This window comes from Chiloscyllium plagiosum, unplaced genomic scaffold (genome assembly GCF_037043375.1).
Source record: "Chiloscyllium plagiosum isolate Xiang-an unplaced genomic scaffold, Cpla_swu_hap1 HiC_scaffold_7, whole genome shotgun sequence".
NCBI lineage: Eukaryota > Metazoa > Chordata > Chondrichthyes > Orectolobiformes > Hemiscylliidae > Chiloscyllium > Chiloscyllium plagiosum.
The window spans coordinates 2,062,108-2,082,670 of NW_028270145.1; the positions used below are offsets into that span (position 1 = coordinate 2,062,108).

Consider the following 20,563-nt stretch of genomic DNA (forward strand, 5'->3'; position numbering starts at 1 on the left):
TTTGTCCGAAGCTTGGCTTTGTTTTGGGGTTTTGCTATGGGCTGAAGTCTATTTGGGCTTCAGCTAGGATGCACTTTTGCATGGTTACATCATTAGTTCCACATACCAACCAATCTCCCAACATCTCATTAAAGATTAAATCAAAAACACGTCTTAACCTCATCAAAAATCCTGAAACGGAATGCCCTGGTTCTCAAATTGTTGAGTAAAACCAACAGTGTCTCAGATATAAAGGAGGCTTCGAGTTGTAATATTCTATAACTAAATCCATCAACTCTTGAAGGGTTTTAGTGTCTGGTGCCTCAAAGAAAGTTAGGCTTCTAATAACCAAAAAAGCTGTAGATCCGCAACTGTCAGGAAAATTAATTGTTGGTTTTTTATCTGTTCCAATGTCATTTGCCTGGAAAAAATAACACATTCTTTCCACATACTGGGCCCAGTCTTCGATAGCAGGGTCGTACAAGTCAAGCTTCCCAAATAACGGCATGATGCCAGAAATGCTTACCCCCATTTAAAAATGGCTGTTGTGAGTGAATTTCTTCAGGAATGTGTTTTACTCTTATCACTGCTGAATTTACTCCCCAGAGACCAGTATCATGTCACCAAGTCACCCTTTATTTACATGTGGAAAGTCTTTGCCACTGATCCAGCTCCCTCAGAGCCATGTTTCTGAGTGAACAGGATATCTGACACTCCTATTTATATCTGTCAGCCATGGATACCTGATCAGACCAGATTAACAGCCCCAGGGAACTCATATTCTATGAAGTCACCTGGCTGACCTTATTATAATCATTACACCCATGAAGTTTGTCATCGAAAGTCTTCCCCCAGGCAGCTATACAGATTTCCCATTTTCCATGCATCCTGGAGGCTGACTCAAATTCCAGTTGGACTGTAACAAGAAGCCCAAATAAATGTTTAATGTGTTTAGTTGGATTGACGGAGCTGCTGTGGAATTGCACATTGACTGCTAGATCTAATTTTTGCACTTGTCCATCTCTATTTCTTACCTTAGGGATGTTGTGTATTTGGTAATTATTGTGGGCAGCCACTTTAAGAAAATCAGATCATATGACATGATGACACCTTTGGCCATTTTGAGTGGGAAATAGTTTATTCTCAACTTGCTGCCTGCAGAGTGAACACCTTAATGTTCTTGCTGTTATTTAGCACTTAGCCTCCTAGTCCTTCTTGGAATGTAACACAAGAAAACTAATGATAGAATGGAATCTGGTTTGAGATCCACTGAGTGAATTCAGTGCTTTGTAGAAAAGAAAATAGAATCATGGTGCTTACTGCAGATTTGGAAGGCACTTGGATAAAAAGAAGGAAAAAAAAAACATCAGAAGATGCTGTAGCTCCACTGAAGCAGGTACAATTAGTCAAAAGAAAAATAATTCATCCAGTGAAGAGATGAACTGTGCTGAAGAAACTCACCATGTGTTCCACCCTGAAGGAATACTGTGAATAAAGTATTCACAAGAGAATATTTTGAACTGGGGACATAGACTTGGAGAGTAACAGGTGACCTCAGAAATATCTTGTTTTAAATGGGAAGAAACAAGCTAATGCTAAAACATTTATGGTACATTGTGCTGTACAGACCTTTCCTGTTTTAAAAAGAAAATCACGGAGAAGTTTGGCTCCATGGGATCTTATGAGGTGCAAATATGAACTACGTACAGCAAAAGTACAAAAAGCAAAGAGTGGGAAGAAAATTCACACGGTACTAAAAGGGTATGAGTAAAGTCCAGCCTCACAGTCTGAAGAGGAGCTGTTATTAAACATACTGGCAATTGCTGATGACATCAACCAATGCCTGGTTACTTCCTGACTGAGTGGCAAGCGAAGAAGAATAGAGGTGAACATTTCAATGGTGGTTTCATTGATACTCGAAATGGAGTTTCAGAAGTAGCTGAGTCACATTGCATTGCAGGTCTCAAAAATTGTACTAAGAATGTGCATAGTAAAGTGGTACTTTTAAGGGTTTGTGTCAATGTGAATGTTCAGTTACACGGTCAGTCTGATGATTTGTCCTTACACATTATCAAAGGAAATCTTCCAGATTTATTGGAACCGATTTACCAATGGTTAGAGAAAATGAAACTCAATTATAGAGTCATAGTCATAGAGGTGTACAGCATGGAAACAGACCCTTTGGTCCAACCCGTCCATGCCGACCAGATATCCCAAACCAATCTTGTCCCACCTGCCAGCACCCGGCCCATATCCCTCCAAACCCTTTCTATTCATATACCCATTCTAATGCCTCTTAAATGTTGCAATTGTACCAGCCTCCACCACATCCTCTAGCAGCTCATTCCATACACGTACCACCCTCTGTGTGAAAAAGTTGCCCCTTAGGTCTCTTTTATATCTTTCCCCTCTCACCCTAAACCTATGCCCTCTAGTTCTGGACTCCCCGACCCCAGGGAAAAGACTTTGTCTATTTATCCTATCCACGCCCCTCATAATTTTGTAAACCTCCATAAGGTCACCCCTCAGACTCCGGCACTCCAGGGAAAACCCCCCAGCCTGTTCAGCCTCTCCCTGTAGCTCAGAACCTCCAAACCTGGCAACATCCTTGTAAATCTTTTCTGAACCCTTTAAGTTTCACAACATCTTTCCGATAGGAAGGAGACCAGAATTGCACGCAATATTCCAACAGTGGCCTAACCAATGTCCTGTACAGCCGCAACATGACCTCCCAACTCCTGTACTCAATACTCTGACCAATAAAGAAAAGCATACCAAACGCCTTCTTCACTACCTGCGACTCCACTTTCAAGGAGCTATGAATCTGCACTCCAAGGTCTCTTTGTTCAGCAACACTCCCTAGGACCTTACCATTAAGTGTATAAGTCCTGCTAAGATTTGCTTTCCCAAAATGCAGCACCTCGCAGTTATCTGAATTAAACTCCATCTGCCACTTCTCAGCCCATTGGCCCATCTGGACCAGATCCTGTTGTAATCTGAGGTAACCCTCTTCGCTGTCCACTACACCTCCAATTTTGGTGTCATCTGCAAACTTACTAACTGTACCTCTTATGCTCACATCCAAATCATTTATGTAAATGACAAAAAGTAGAGGGCCCAGCACCGATCCTTGTGACACTCCACTGGTCACAGGCCTCCGGTCTGAAAAACAACCCTCCACCACCACCCTTTGTCTTCTTCCTTTGAGCCAGTTCTGTATCCAACTGGCTCATTCTCCCTGTATTCCATGACATCTGACCTTGCTAATCAATCTCCCATGGGGAACCTTGTTGAACGCCTTACTGAAGTCCATATAGATCACATCTACTGCTCTGCCCTCATCGATCTTCTTTGTTCCTTCTTCAAAAAACTCAATCAAGTTTGTGAGACATGATTTCCCACACACAAAGGCGAGTTGACATGTACTTGCCTTTCCAAATACATGTACATCCTGTCCCTCAGGATTCCCTCCAACAACTTGCCCACCACCGAGGTCAGGCTCACCGGTCTATAGTTCCCTGGCTTGTCTTTACCGCCCTTCTTAAACAGTGGCACCACATTTGCCAACCTCCAGTCTTCCAGCACCTCACCGGTGACTATCGATGATACCAATATCTCAGCAAGAGGCCTTGCAATCACTCTTTAGCTTCCCTCAGAGTTCTTGGGTACACCTGATCAGATCCTGGGGATTTATCCACCTTTAACTATTTCAAGGCATCCAGCACTTCTTCCTCTGTAATCTGGACATTTTGCAAGATGTCACCATCTATTTCCCTGGAGTCTATATCTTCCATATCCTTTTCCACAGTAAATACTGATGCAAAATATTCATTTAGTATCTCCCCCATTTTCTGTGGCTCCACACAAAGGCCATCTTGCTGATCTTTGAGGGGCCCTATTCTCTCCCTAGTTACCCTTTTGTTCTTAATATATTTATAAAAACCCTTTGGATTCTCCTTAATTGCATTTACCAATGCTATCTCATGTCCCCGTTTTGCCCTCCTGATTTCCCTCTTAAGTATACTCCTACTTTCTTTATACTCTTCTAAGGATTCACTCAATCTATCCTGTCTATACCTGACATATGCTTCCTTCTTTTTCTTAACCAAACTCTCAATTTCTTTAGTCATCCAGCATTCCCTATACCTATCAGCCTTCCCTTTCACCCTGACAGGAATAAAGGTATCTCTGGATTCTTGTTATCTCATTTCTGAAGGCTTCCCATTTTCCAGCTGTCCCTTTACCTGTGAACATCTGCCTCCAATCAGCTTTTGAAAGTTCTTGCCTAATACTGTCAAAATTGGCCTCTCTCCAGTTTAGAACTTCAACTTTTAGATCTGGTCTTGGGCTGAAGTAAATCTTTTGTCAGGTTCTGAACTGGTCTGTCACAAAGTCTAAAGAATGGTGCCATTGTTTTCAGTGGTGATCTGTGAAGCATAGAAAAGATCTCTGTCAAATTAATAATCAAAGACAAAAATCAAGCAAAACGTCACAAAGCTTCATCAGTGCCTTATGCAATCAGACCAAAGGTTGAAGCAGAAGTAAAGAGGCAGGTCAAACAGAAGTGCTCAAAGCATAAATGTGAGTGATTGAGCCACACCTGTCATACCAGTGATGAAAAAAGATGAATCTGTATACATTAACAATAACTTTAAGGCCACTATAAATGCGGTACTGTGTACTGAGCAGTAACCTTTGACTTTAGTCAATAACTATCTGCTGGACTAGCTAGAGATCCACTTTTAGTAATATCGACCTTGGTTGAGTCTATCTCCAGAGGAATGTAGATTCTGAGTCACAGAAATATATGATGATTGTAACACATAAAGGACTATTCAAATACAAGAGACATCCATTTGGAATCATATCTGTAGCTCTATTATTCCAACATGACAGAGATCAGACTTAAGTGGATTAAAAGGGACTCCATGTTACTCAGATGATATTTTACTTATGGAGAGAAATGAGAAACAGCATCTGCACAATTTGGATGCTACTCTGCAGAGACTGGAAGTTATAGCAAATAGTGAGGAAACCTTCCTTCAAAAATTTAAATCATGTCATTGATGCTAAGGGACTACTCAAGTCACCTTCACAAGTAAGAACCACAACTGAGGCACCAGCATCTAAAAATGAAAACCAACTACGATCATTTCTCAGCATGCTAAACTATTGTGGTAGGACAAGTTAAGAAGTATACTGGAAACGATCCACTACTATTGTAAGTGATGGACATGGTACTGGTGACAAAGTCACAAGAACTGAGCCAATTTTTGTTAGCATAACAGAACACAACCCATTCAACAACTCAAAGGTCTCCAGCATTGCTAACTATAAAGTGTCAATTGTGCAAAGCATTTATTTTGATAAAACCACCCATTGTTGACAGAAAACAATAGAATCAGATTTCCTAATGGAAGAGCAAGGCCAAACACTATATTTTCCAATTGACAAGAATGGGTACTAACCTTCACTTTAGCTCCAACTGGATCAGCCTTTTACAATGTGCAGATGAGAGATGATGTAGTATGGAGAAGACATGCAGATCAGCTCTTGTCAACCAGAACAAATGAACCAGAGTCAGCATTGAGCGAAGATCCACAAATGACTGTGCAAAATAGTGTCCTGATATACCTGATGATAGATCACTAGCTGGACCATCTGAGGGAGACCCAACCTCAGTGGAGAACAACACATTATGCGGACTTCCATATATTCACTCATCTCAGGAAAAGACAACACATGATTTTCCTAGTATATTTACAACTCTAAAGGTTAAAGCCAATGAAAATAATAAACAGATGCCTCAGGTTCATTGACAGTTGCAGGAATTGATGTCCTTTGGAACATCTTACTGATTATTGTGTGTATGCTTGGAAATATTGTGAATGTTTTCAGTGCAGGAACCTCTGATGGAGAGGGGAAGGGATGGTGTATATTTGGTAAGTATGGTGGAATGTCACTTTAAGTATCCAATCACGTAATGTCATGATGACATCATCAGCTACTTTGTGCAGGTAACAAATGAGCCGAACCTCACTGTCAGCAGAGTGAACATATCTTTAATAAAGCTGCTGCTGTTGTTTAACGTTTCAGTCTCCCTCTTGGAATGTAACAAAGGAGGCTAAAAATCATCCCCCAACTTGCACCAGAAAATATCAATTATAGAGCAGAGGTACTTCAGTGTAGGAAATTGAAAGTTTCCTACTTATATGATAGCAGCATTCTTCTGATCTTGAACCAGAGTGGAGGGGAATTTATTTTTAGATTAGATTAGATTAGATTACTTACAGTGTGGAAACAGGCCTTTCGGCCGAACAAGTCCACACCGACCCTCCGAAGAGCAACACACCCACCTATTCCCCTACAATTACCCCTTCACCTAACACTACAGGCAATTTAGCATGGCCAATTCACCTGCACATTTTTGGACTATGGGAGGAAACCGGAGTACCCGGAGGAAACCCACGCAGACATGGGGAGAATGTGCAAACTCCACACAAACAGTTGCTTGATGTGGGAATTGCACCCGGATCTCTGGTGCTGTGAGGCATCAATGCTAACCACTGTGCCACCCACTTGTGCCACCATGCCGCCCACTGTGCATCTAACCTAATGTCTCAAAATGACAAAATTTAAGATAAATATGTGCTAATGCCATGTGAAAATCAAATATGTGATAAATATAAAATACAATAGAAAATAATGACTATAATCTTTAGTATGCATGAATTTAGCAATTTGATATGCTTGCCTTTATTGGTCAATGCACTTACTATAGAAGTTGGGAGTTCATGTTGCAGCTGTACAGGAACATTGGTTGGGCCACTTTTGGAGTATTCTTTGCAATTCTAGTCTCCCTCCTGTAGGTAGGGTGTTGTGAAACTTAAAAGGATGCAGAAAGAATTCACAAGGATGTTGCCAGGGTTGGAGGGTTTGAGCTATAGGGAGAGACTGAATAGACTGGGTTTATTTTCCCTGGAGCATCGGAAGCTGAGGAGTAACCTTATAGAGGTTTATAAAATTACGAGGGGCATGCATAGGGTAAATAGACAATGTCTTTTCCCTGAGGTGGGGGAGTCCAAAACTAGGTTTAAGGTGAGAGGTAAAAGATATGAAAAGGGACCTAAGGGGTAAATGGAACTAGATTTATATAGGATGTCTGGTCAGCATAGACGAATTGGACCAAAAGGTTTGTGTCCATGCTGCGTATCTCTATGACTCTATATAAATTGGTGAAATGTCTACCTTCTGTAAAAAAAAACATATTTATTTGTGTAATGAGCTTAATTGTCTCTTTGTGTACTATAATTTCTATAAATTCTATGCTCCAAATAAATAATGCAAGAGAATATTTCTAATAAAGGGTTTATTCCTTATACAGGCCTTATAGATATTTCAACTGATCCTGACTTCACAGGGATCTATAGTACTGATGTGTACCTTGATCCGTCGTATGATCCCAATAACTGTGCGGAGATAACATTATTTATGCAACATGTGAACAACATTTTACTACAAATCAATCCTTATATTACCTACGTAAGGCAGCACCAAAATGTGTTCATGTGCGATGCAACCTACACCCTTAGTAATGCAATTAAACTTACAGAAGAAGAAATTGATCTGGTGGCCTACCAGAGACTACAGCAGAGACTGATTATCCAGCAGAAACTTGTTGAGAATTATCTGGAGAGAAAAGCAGAGATCCATAGAAACATTGCCTACCTCAAACTCATTGCCTTTCTTATACCTTTCCTTATTGCATTGAGGGGGAAGAAGAAAGTTCCAGATCTGAGCAGAATCCTACCTCCATTTTCTGGTAATGATTATTCGTAATAGCTGCTTGATTGATAACTTTTGCAAACTTGTATATGATATTAGAAATAGAAGTAACCATACAATTATTTGTACCACTATTAAGAAGTAGAAAATTAAACAAATGTCGTTATTTTGCAAAATACTTTGTTACAGTAGAAGCTAAGGTGTGGACTATTGCTCTAGTCCCACTGCTCTAGAAGTCACAACATCATAAAATTATCTTTTACAGTTGTCAAGATCGCCGATTAAATGCCTTATCCGTATCAGGTTTTAAACAAAAAGATCTATTAACCAGGCTTCTTTAATAAATGCAATTGTTGGCTTATTATTAAAACAAAACTTTTCAATGAAGGTGAAATAATTGATTAACATTCACACTTGGTAATATAGAAGAAGAAATGTTTATCCCTCTAAAAAAACCCAAAACACACAAACACATTTCAGAACAAGTTGATAAAAAAATGGATTCCTCTCTGCAGATGTTATTTGTCATGAAACTTAACACAAAGCTTTTTTAATATGTTATGATTTGGAAACCTTTTGATATATTATGATTTGGAAACTTGCATTCTAATATGGACAAACTATGTATAGCTTTACATTTGATTTGTATCTATACTGTGTAAGTTAAAAAGAAAGGACATAGTTTTCATTTCATGTTAGATCAATTCTTTGAATGGTGTCCAGTTGACTGGAACTTTAATTATATGCATCTATATGAGGCCTTTAAAATAAACCTTTGGCATGGCTAATTCAGTACTTTACAAAACAAGGGGAGAAAATAGAAAAAATAGAATGTTGTTGCACAAGTTATCCAATGACAGATGGAGACAGAGGCAGAAAAAAAATCCTTTTAGAAATGGACAGAGAACCATCAGAAGGTTAATGAGCAGACAGGTTTCAATCAGACAGAAGCAGTAAATCATAGAGAAAGGGCTCGTGAAAATAGCAGATCAGTTTTACAGTCTTAGCAACAGTCAAGGCTAAAGAAAAGAAGTCCTGAGTGATAGAGTCATATAGCATTGAAACAGACCCTTCGATTCAACTAGTCCAACCATGTTCCCAAACTAAACTAGTCCCATCTATCTAGGCTTGGCCCATATCTTTCAAAACTTTTTCTATTTGTGAACTTACCCAAATGTCTTTTAAACATTATAACCAAATCTGCAAGCTTACTAACCATGCCTCCAGATTCTCATTCAAATTGTTTATATAAATGACAAATAAAAGTGGACCAGTACCTATATCTGTGGAACATCATTGGTCACAGACTTCCAGTCCAAACAAAACCCTCCATCATCACTCTCTGTCTCCTACCATAAAGCCAATTTTGTATCCAGTTGGCAAGCTTCACCCTGAATCCCATGTGCTCTAACTTTACTAATTAGTCTACCATGCAGAACCTTGTCAAAGATTTTACTAAAGTCCAAGTAAGTAACATTTACCATTATTCCCTCATCAATCTTTTTGTTTACATCATTAAAAAAAACTTAATCAAGTTGTTTCAAAATTAGTAAGCAAAAAGCTCCAGAAACAGGAAGCTTTATGGTGTCAGAGAGGAAGACTTCCTATAAGGCTGTTTAAGGAAGACATATTATTGAGTAAATGAATTGCCATCATGTTGTGGGATTTGCATCCAGCAAGTATGTATACCTGGTATAAATATCTTGGCTCCCATAACATATGAATTAGATATAACATTATATAAAACATATGAAGTAGCCATTCAGAAATCAGATTTTGTTGACAGTAGCTACTTGAGAGAATCAAAGACATATTTCTCATCTTGCAACGCATAATGGATGTCCTTCTTAAGAAAACCTCTGAACAGGTTCAGTTTTTCCATAAATTTTAAAATACATGACAACAGAAAGTTGAAAGGTCCAAGGCAATACTACAGATCCTTTATAACCTGTGTGTTTAACATCCTTGTACTTGCCCAGATCAGGACAGACTCCAAGGGTGGAGTAAATGGATCCAAAAAAAAAGGCTGACACTGACCTAGCATTTAGCACTGTTAAATAATAATCCATGTCATCATGCTGCTGTCTTCAACAGGTGAAGGTTATGGTCATGCTGTTGCTTAGTATTATCCCTGACTATGATATCATCAGCTTTATGAACACAACCAGGCACATCCTCAATAATCCTATCCCTTCATCTTGGTTACTGAGAGTCACATGGTAACCATCAGAACCAGTACTGTCCAAATGGTATCCTAAATGTCATGAGTTCTTTTGCTAAATGAATGGACAAGTAGCCACACTTGACATCTAGTTTAGAAATGATGCTGGCTCTAGAAAACTTAAGGTTTAATTCTTTCAACATCAGTATATTATGTGAACATCATTTGAAAGAAATGTTGAGGCACGTTGAATCTAGGCATACTCTGATGGTGTCATCTTTCTTTAAAACATGTGTGATGGAGCTACTGTAATGTATGAGATCGTCAGCCTTCAAAATGATAACATTTCATTACATCTTATTAAGTTCCCCTCAAATCCTCTCATGAATATGAAGACTGCTCTTCCTTGAAGCAGTGCTTGGTTGTTTCTTTTTACCTGTTTTCTTTTCTCTCTTTACTTTTTTTCCTTTGTGCTTCCATTGTTCAATCAAAGATGTATTTCTCATTGTAGCCAACAAAGATGGTAGCAAGTGGTGGGCAAGAGGAGATCTCATGGCAATACTACCTGACTTTGTATTATTCAAACTGGACTTAACTGCAAGGTTTTAAGCTCATTGGTTTGATAAACATAGATTCAGACCCATGTGGCACATTCAAATTGCCATAACATCATGTAAATATCAATGGTTTCTTTCAGTGGTTATGTTGATATACAAGAAGAGGATGTGGGCATGTCATTGCTTTCAATTTGTAAATCTTATAAGACAAATGTAAGGATATCCTTCACAGTGTATGTATAAACCTCACTTAGAACTGATTGCAAAGGCTCACTTAACAATTTGGCCAATTCATATTGTGCTGAGCTAGTCATAGATTGACCACAGCATAGATGGAGTTTCTTGCATCCTAATTCTGATTCGTACAAGATGAAAAGTTTCAACCTTGTCACTTTTAAGTCTCTTAACTATCTTGTTCCCTTTGCAATTATACTTGCAGCTTCTTAAATGCTGTAATTTTTTCCCTTTCTCAAAAGTGCTATTTTCTTCCTTTTCCTGCTCTCTGGAGTGCTTATTTTTCAAGTTAACATTTTCTCATTTCCATCTATGTTTTTTCATTCTTTCAATTTATTTCTCTCTTTCAAGTCATTTCAACTGCAACTGAAATTTTGTGAACTCAACTGAAGCACTATCTGACTGTCTTAGCTGTTCATCTGATTTCAAATGTTTCTGCTTTTCAAGCCCTTTCTTTTAACCCTAACTCTAACTGCTCTGTCAATTAAATTAGCTAATCTTGATTGCAAAAATAAGAACAATCATTCAGGGATATGTTTCACCTCCAGAAACATCTTTGCAACTGATGAAGTTGTTTTGATATAAAAATGCTCAAGGAGCGTATTTCTTTTTAACTTTTTAAATTATAATTTCTCCACTTCCTCAAATACTGCCTGTACTACTAGAGCCACCACCTTTATTTTCTGACTGAGGATGATGGAATGCACCTTCATTTTAGTTCCACTACTCCATAGGTCACAACATAAAAGAAGAAGCAATGATGTAGGAGTAACATCACTGGGCTAGCTATCTAGAACCCCAGGCTGATGTCCCTGGGGGATAGGTTTGTACCCCACCATGTCAGATAGTGAAATGTGTATACATTTAAGGTGAAAAGAGATGGATTTAAAAAGGACCTCAGGAACGTCTTCTTCACACAAATGGTGATTCATATGTAGAAAGCATTGCCAGAGGAAATGGTAGATGCGGGTACAGTTACAACATTTAGAAAGTGATTTGGACTGGTATATGAATAGGAAAGAGTTAGAGGGCCAAATGCAGGCAAGTGGGACTAGTTCAGTTTGGGAAACCTGGTCAGCATGGATGAGTTGGATCAAAGGATCTGTTTCCATGCTACAAGACTCTATATGGAATAGAGAGCAGGTCTAATGGCAATCATATAGCCACAGTCGATAATTGTAAACTGACATCCCATAAGCAAGTTTAAAAAGTCGAATTTCCCAGTTACCAAGAGGAACAATTAAATACTCTATTATATTTTAAATAAGATCTGCCCTTTTTAAAACTTAGTCCTGCCATCTCAAAAATATAACCCCTGTTTGAGACTCCCTCACCCTAAGGAAAAGCTCATTGCTATTCGTCTGATCTATGCCCCTCATGATTTTTGAACATTAATAAGACCACCCCTCAACCTCCTATGCTCCAGTGTAAAAAAGTCCCAGCCTATTTTTTAGAACTCAAACCCTTCTTTCCTAGCAACATCCTGATAAACCTTTTGTGAACCTCCCCCCAGTTTAATAATATCCTTCCTATATCTGGATGATCAGAACTGCACATGGTACTCCAGAAGAGGCCTCACCAACATCCTGTACAACCTCAATATAACATCCCAACTCCTGAACTCAAAGCTCTCAGCAATGAAGGCAAGTGTGCTAAACACTTGCTTACCCACCCTGTCTATCTGTGACACAAATTTCAATATGTACCGAAACCCTTAGGTTTCCCTGTTATGCAATAGAACCTGAGGACACAGCATTAATTGTACAAGTCCTGTCCTTGTTTATTTTATCCAAAATGCATTACCTCACATTTAAACTCCATAATCCTCTCTTCTGCACATTTATTGAATTGATCAAGATCTCTTTGTAATCTTAGATAATCTTTTTCACTGTCCACTACATCACTAATTTTGGTGTCATCTGCAAATTTACTAACCATGCCTTCTATATTCACATCCAGATTGTTAATATAAATGACAAACAAAAGTGAACCAATCACTGTGGAACACTTAGTCACAGGCCTCCTGTCCGAAAAACAACTCTCCATCACCACCCTCAGTATCCTATTATAAAGCCAATTTTGTATCCAATTAGCAAGTTCGACCTCAATCCCATGTTATCTAACTTTACTAATTAGTTTACCATGTGGAACCTTGTCAAAGGCTTTTCCTACTGTCCAAGTAAATAATACTGCTCTGTCTTTATCAATCTTTTTGGTTACTTCCTCAAAAAACTCAAATCAAGTTTGAGAGACACAATTTCCCTCATACAAAACCGTGGTGACTATCCCTAATAGTCCTTCCCTGTCCAACTGCATAAAAATATATCTTTCAGGATCACCTCCAATGAAAAAAACAAAAAGAACTTTGTAAATTAAGATGCAATAACTTGTAAACATACACAGTTGGTAATATGGAAGGATAAATATTTATCCCTCTAAATGACCAAAACACATTTAGGAATAGAAGAAAAAATAGATTTTTCTCTGCAGAGTTTCATTGAAGAAAAACACTTTCTGGTCATTTGCGTTGTTCTTGGGGATAAAAGGAATAAAACGTAAATGTTCTCAAGTGTGTCACTCTGACGTTCTGCATGTGGCGTCAAGTTACTAATCACACTTGGTGGTCTCTAGAGTCTGAGAAATCTAACTTGTTCAGAAAATAAAATATTACGAGTTTATTTTTTAAAATAAATTTCATCCTGAACATAACAAGAGGATTTCTTTTTTCAGAAATAGAGACTAGCTGGGCAGCTCTTTCAGGCTTCTTGTCTTCCAACTATTTTCAGTACTCTTTATCAATTTTATGTTAAAACAGTCACTACCAGGGTGTACAGCTTGAAACAACCAATTATCATCAGTCATATAATTTCTAGAATGTCTTGTTAAAAAAAGCACCAATGTCTACAATGAACTTTCAATTAAATTGTTTTAGAGACAGCATTCCAGATATGTCTACAAAGTTTGACATAATTTTTTTTCTACAATCCTTCAATACTTACATGCTATAAGAACTATTGACTATAAAGTGTTTTTATAATAACTTTTCCACGTTTTTATTCCTAAATCATTTGGAGGACTGGAATAAAAGAGAAAAGACTCCTCAACATTTACATTAAAATGATAAAATTGCCAGAGTATTCCGGATCACTAATAAAAACTGAAAGAACTGCAGATGTTGTAAATTACCAACAAAAGTAGAAATTACTGGAAAAATTCAACAAGTCTGGAGCATCTGTGGAGAGAAATCAGAATTAACGTTTCAGGTTGAGTGACCCTCAGATTTCCAGATTACTGACTAAAGTAATAATTTTTACAGAGCATTGTTACAGTGCAGCAAGTGGATATTCAGCCTATTGTGCCTGCACTGGTTGAATAGCTGAGCATAATTACCTAGCACTAATCTTCTGCCTCATCCTCATACCCTTGCATATTATTTTTATCCAAGTAATTATCCAATGCCCTATTCAATACCTCAATTGAACCCAACAATATCACACTTCTAGGCAGACCATTCCAGACTTCGAATGAAAAGTCTTTTCCTTGCTTCAACCTTGCCTCTTTTGCAGGTCATTTTATATCTATGCTCTCTTGTTCTTGTTCCTTTTATAAGGAGAAACAATTTCTTCCCATCTACTCTTTCCAGCTCACTCACGATTTTGAAAACCTCTATCAGATTTCCTTTAAGCCAACTTCTCTCCATGGAGAACAGTCCCAATTTCTTCAATCTATTCTTATAAATGATCTTCCTCATCCCTGGAACTATTCATATAAACACTATCTCGACTGCATTCATTTCCTGTAACGTGACATCCAGAATTGTGCAAAATGCTCCAACTGAGGTCTAACATAAGGGTCTTTATACAAGTTCAATGTCATCTCTCTTTGCTCTTGTACTTTGTGGAGAAAGTGAGGTCTGCAGATGCTGGAGATCAAAGTTGAAACTTTATTGCTGGAACAGCACAGCAGGTCAGGCAGCATCCAGGGAACAGGAGATTCGACGTTTCGGGCACAGGCCCTTCTTCAGGAATGAAGAAGGGCCTGTGCCCGAAACGTCGAATCTCCTGTTCCCTGGATGCTGCCTGATCTGCTGTGCTGTTCCAGCAATAAAGTTTCAACTTTTGTACTTTGTGCCCCATTAATAAAACCAAGTAAATAAGATGGTTTGCTTCCTGCTCTCTCTACCTGTCCTGCCACTTTCAATGATCTATGCACATATACACCAAATTTCCTCTGTCCATGATCCCACTTTAGAAGTACACCCTCTATTTTATATTGTTTTTCAATGTTGTTCCAAACCAAAATGCATTTCCTCATACTTTGCTGCATAGAAACACATATGCCACCTATCTGTCCACTCCACAAACTTGGCATATTGGTATTCTACATTGTTTTCCTCACGTTATAGTTCTTTCAAGTTTTATGTCATCTGCAAACTTTGAAATTTCCCCATGTGCAACAAGATTTAGATCATTAATGTATTTCATGGAAAGATAAGGGTCTCAATACCACCCTCTTGTTGATCTTTATTACAAGCTTTCCTTCAGTCTGAAAAATATCCATTGACCATTACCTTCTGTTTCCTATCACTAAGTCAGTTTTGCCTCTAGGTTGCTACTGATCCTTTTATCCTATGACCAATAACATTCCTCCCATGTCTGTTATGCAGCACTGTATCAAATGTAAAATAACTGCACAGAAGCCAGTATTCCAGCACCATGTACCCTTCATTACTAGTGCACAGTACATTGGCTGTGACCAGTCAACTCAGAGTCAGCTACGTGAACTAAGGAGGTTCTCATCTCCTGATTTTCTTTAGTTTTTTTTCTTTTTCAGACCCTGGAACTGAAGAGATTTTAATCATCTTCTGTTTATATATATATTTCACTTTTCTCCTGATTATTTTGGTCAGCCAGGGCTTTCCTGATTGGCCCAGGTTAACAACCCCAATTAACAATCTTGTAGACAACAAGGTCAACCTGTTTCCAATCACGATAAAATGCCTTCTGAAAGTCCAGTTACAGCAGATCAATGGTGTAAGTCTAAGTGAGCCTTTCTATAACCTTTTCAGAAAAAATTTCAAGTTAGTGCAAGCTGATTTTTCCCTGAGAAATCCACACTGACTCTTCCTCATCAGCCCATAGTTTCCATGTAACTATTAATTCTATCACAGATAATTGTCTCTCGAGTTTTTGCCTAAAGTTAAACTGGTCTGAAATTGCTAGGATTATCCTTAGAATTTTTCTTTAATAAGGTTGTAATGTTTGCATTTTTCTAGTCTTCTGGCACCTCCCCAGATCTAGGGAAGACTGAAAGATTGTGGCCAGTACTCTTGCAATTTTTGTTCTCACTTCCTTTAAAATCTTAAGATGCATCTCGTCCAGTCCTAATGCCTTGTCAACTTTAAGTATCAACAGTCTATACAATACTTCTGCCCTATCGATTTTGTATCCTTCCAGTGACTGAATTTCCTCCTCTGTCACCATGGCCCGGTAGGATCCCTGTTTGGTAAAGAAAAGATGCAAAGTATTCATTCAGCCATGCCATCTGCATTCCCATTTTTGGTCCCTAATTGACCCTATTCTTCGTTGTATTACCCTTATTATTTATATGACCACAGAAGTCTTTGGAACACCTCTTATGTTAGCCTTTTCTCATAATTCTTCTTTGGTCTATTATTTGCTTTTTCATCTCCCCTCTGAACCTGCAATGTTCTTCTTGGTTCTCTATGTTCTACATGGTGCCTTCTCATTAGCACATTATTTCTTCTTTATCTTAATTTCTATCTCCTTTGTCATTCAGGGAGCTCTTGTATTTGATTGTTCTACCTTTCCCAACTGAGGAATATACCTTGACTGTAGCTGAACTAACTTCACTTTGAAGGCATCCATTGATGCGTTTCTGTTTTTCTGCCAATCGCTTGTCCAGAAAACCCTGCCAACTCTGTTCTTATTTTTCTCACTTTGTATTGTTGCATGTCAATCCCCTCTATCATCTTGAGCCTGATGATACAATGAACTCTATCTCCTAAATCATTCCCAAATGACACTTGATATACTTGACCCTCTTCACTTCCAAGAATTAGGTTCAACTGTGCATTCTTTTTAGTTGGACTGGAAACATACTGCTATAGGAATCTCTCCTGCATGCAAATCATGAACATTTGCCCTCACTACAAGTGACTATCCAGGGCATAATAACATGTCTCAACAGCAAAATTCCACATGGTAATCTCCATATGTTTACTCCCCAGTCTTATTTGCTATACTCTGAAAATTCACGTATATTTTAGAGACTTTTTAAATGCTAACTTGTTTCAAAGACCCTTCTATATTGTTTACCTCTTGTTAGAAAATTGTAGATAGAGTTTACATCCAGGTCACCAAACTATGTGTTGAAGGAGAAACAGAGTTAACATTTCATGTTCATTATCATTTTTCAGAATTTTCATAAAGGTCATCAATCTGAAATGTTAATTCTGTATTATTGAATACTTCATCTTGACAGGCATTGGTAATTCCCCAAGATATTAATGCTTATTTTAACTAAAGCTTTGAAAAGTCAAAGTAAAACAAGTTTCAAATTTAAATAAGTTTTTTTATAAATGTATAATGTCTATTTTCACATGAACCATTCCTAGTGCAATTGCCTTTTAATATTTCATCACTATCATTTTGGATCAACCTGGCAATTTCACTGAAGAAGCATTGCTAACTGCATTTATCTCAGTGACCATGGGAGAGCTAAACTGACATTTCCCATTATTTTAAATCAACTTGATTGAAAACTGGAAAAGGGTGGGAAGGTGCCAAGGTCTAAACATGATGTTCCTTTTAGGGAATATCAGTCCCTGCACAGTTCCAAACTTAACTCCACATGACTGTTAAATTTCTGCCCTCATTATCAAACCAGAAATGCAACATCATCATCTGCTGTAGGAAGACACTCTGGAAAGTGCAACAAAGTAATATTTTGACCCCCTGCTTGTCTGTCACCATATATCTCAAAAGCTAATGGGAATACTTTAAGAAACATGGTAGACAGATAGGTTTTGTTTCAAGTAAGAACTGATTCGCTTTTGGAAATAATGCAGATCCAGATCCTGGATGTTTTTAAAAAGAATCTGTTCACATCAGGAGACAGGGCAGATTAAATTTGTTTTTAGGATGTCATGGATTGTCTCATGTAGAGTGATGGCTGTTTTAAAATGTTGTGAATTATTTCAGCTGCTGTGCTGAAATTTGTCCCAAATGTGAGCAAAAGTTTTTGTATACGGATTCTTTGCAGTGACGTGGAATTTCATGATAAAAAGATTTTTTTCAGCTTTGTAGTTACAGAGCATCTCCAAGACAAGGAAAACCTTCAAGAAAGTGTTCTAGAATTGTAACACAGCGTGACGGAGGTACATGTTCTACTGAGTGCCCTGTTCTCTTGTTTGATATTGTACTTTTCATCGTCAAGAAAATAGTAATCTTTAATGTCATTTAACAATATGAAGACTTTGCATGACAGCTATGTGGCACTGCAACATTAAATAAAGCAGTATCCTTTCAACAATATGTCTATCTTTTTCTTAACAGATGACAAGTTAAAAACCGAGCGTGAGTTTCCACCCCTTCTTTTAGGTCCAAACTTCAAATGTAAACATTTTCTGTACAATACAAATGAGTACTTCCATTTGCATGGTGGAATTGAATTTGACATTGGAACCCCTGGAATTGAGGACTTGCCTGAACATATTAAGGTATTCTTGTAACTAATCATCCCTCTCAGTAAATTTGCCCAGACAGAGAAAAATATTAGAAATGCAAGTGAATATAACTTCAAAATGAAGTGCATGAATCAGTTCTTAAATCTCGCATTTAGCTTGGTACTAAGCCATAGAGTATTAAGATTGTTCCACATTTTGTTGCTGATTTTTGCTAACTGAGCTGATGAACAATACTGATGATGACAGAGAAGAAAAAGTATTCAGAATCCCAATCTCATTTTTGATTTACTCATCCCTTTCTGGTTGTGTGCACTGTGATTATCAGATGAGGATACAATTAGTTTTTGTCATAATGATTATTGAAGTCAAAACCTTTGATACAATCAACTCACCTACGGCCAGATGAGCTACTGACATCTGTGAAACTGTCTAAAATGTAGTATCAAGGAGATTACTGAGGTCATTTGTTGCAAATTTAAATTTGAGTCTTTTATAGGATATCCTATAACATGTCAATATTTCCCAAAGTGCTTTACAATTGCACAACAAACCAAAGATATCCAAAAAAGAGATATCCAGAATTCTTAAGGATGTGTTTGAAAGAGTTGACATGATGCAGAGATTTAAAGGACAGTTTTCAGACATTTGGAGAAAAGTTGAATGAAAGCTTCAACATTATCCTGAGCAAATTGAAAGGACAATGCATAGTTCAACAATGTAAAGTCAAGGATGCAATCAGAATGCATGTCTGTGTAAGATTCTACAAACACAACAAATTGAGTCCATAAGGGATAAGGCTATTTACACAGAAATTAAGACTATGAACCTAATTCAGTGAGGGATGAAGCAGCAGTAGAGGTCAGTACAAGCGAGGTGATCTAGACTTTACAAATGATAAGTTGTAGATACCAGAATTCTTAATGAGTTGAAGTTGACACAGGATATAATTCTTCAGAGAGAATGTTGGAACACTTGAATTTGAGTAACATAACAACCAGAATTTCATTGGAAGTTTCAGTGGGATTTGAGAACTGATTAAATTTCACTGGACCCGAAACATTGCCTCTGCTTTCTCTCCAAAGATGTTGACAAATATACCGAGTTTTTCCAACTATTTCTGTATTTTGTTCAGATTTCTAGCATCTGCAGTTCTTAGTTTTGTTTTATATTACTACACATAATACCAAGATTTGTTTTCCAGCGCTAATTGCTATTGTAAAGTTGTTGTTGAGCCACCCATCATGAGCTACCGCAATCCACAGTATGCCCATAGTGCTCTTAGAAAGGGAGTTCCAGATCTTGATGCAGTGTTGATGAGGGCATGATGATATCATGACAAGTCATCATTGTGTGTAGAAAGGAATCTGTATGGGGTGATGTTCCAAAGCATTTGCTGCCATTGATGTGATAAGCACAAGTGCAGGTAGTATTACAAAGGTGGAAGAAAGTGTTCTTCATATGAATTGGACTTTTGAACCACAACTCCATGTGATAGAACAACAGATTGAGCTTCAGTGAAGACCAAGGAAGGAGGGTATGATCAGTAGCAAAGGCATGGATTTTCTAATGGAGCCCAAATAGAATGGAATTGGCCTTTCTAACATTGATGGACAAAAAACCTTGCCACATCAAAACTAATGAAAGACAAATCCTTTTTAATGATTGACTCACCAGCAGAACAAGGACTTCAAAGGGCAGAGCTATGAGAATTCACTAGAAATGACTGTGCATTCACAGAAGAAGAATCCAATGCAAATATGCTGACATTTTTAGATCAGCTAGCAAAAGAATGCCATAAAGGCAAAGTCATTTAGATGCATCACAAAGGAAAGGAGATGGAAGAGGATGATGCGATATGACATTTAGAAAGCCACAGAATGGTCAGAGAAGAAAGTAAAATTAACGCCGTGCTGACATGGTCTTCAAGAATGTAATTAGTGGATCCAATCATGGCTTTTAAATGATGGAGGTTGAAAACCAACTGGATTGGAGTCAGAATGGGCAACATTCCAAAACATAAATGAGTAACTTTCTAATAAGAGCTGGGTTAGAAAAGAAGTGAAGCTCGATTAATATGACACTGGAACTTCAGCATGGCATTAGCTGATGTAATTTAGAAGGGAAAATGTAATACAACAG

General features: G+C 37.9%; 1 protein-coding gene across 1 annotated transcript in view; it reads left to right on the top strand.

Annotated features, from left to right (window-relative positions):
• Positions 1 to 20,563, top strand: part of ankar (ankyrin and armadillo repeat containing) — a 162,687-nt gene that overhangs the window by 26,981 nt on the left and 115,143 nt on the right. The window contains exons 4-5 of the mRNA XM_087988641.1: positions 7,364 to 7,801; positions 18,294 to 18,457. Of these exons, the coding sequence (XP_087844767.1) occupies positions 7,364 to 7,801; positions 18,294 to 18,457 (602 nt within the window). The remainder of the gene's footprint in view (positions 1 to 7,363; positions 7,802 to 18,293; positions 18,458 to 20,563) is intronic.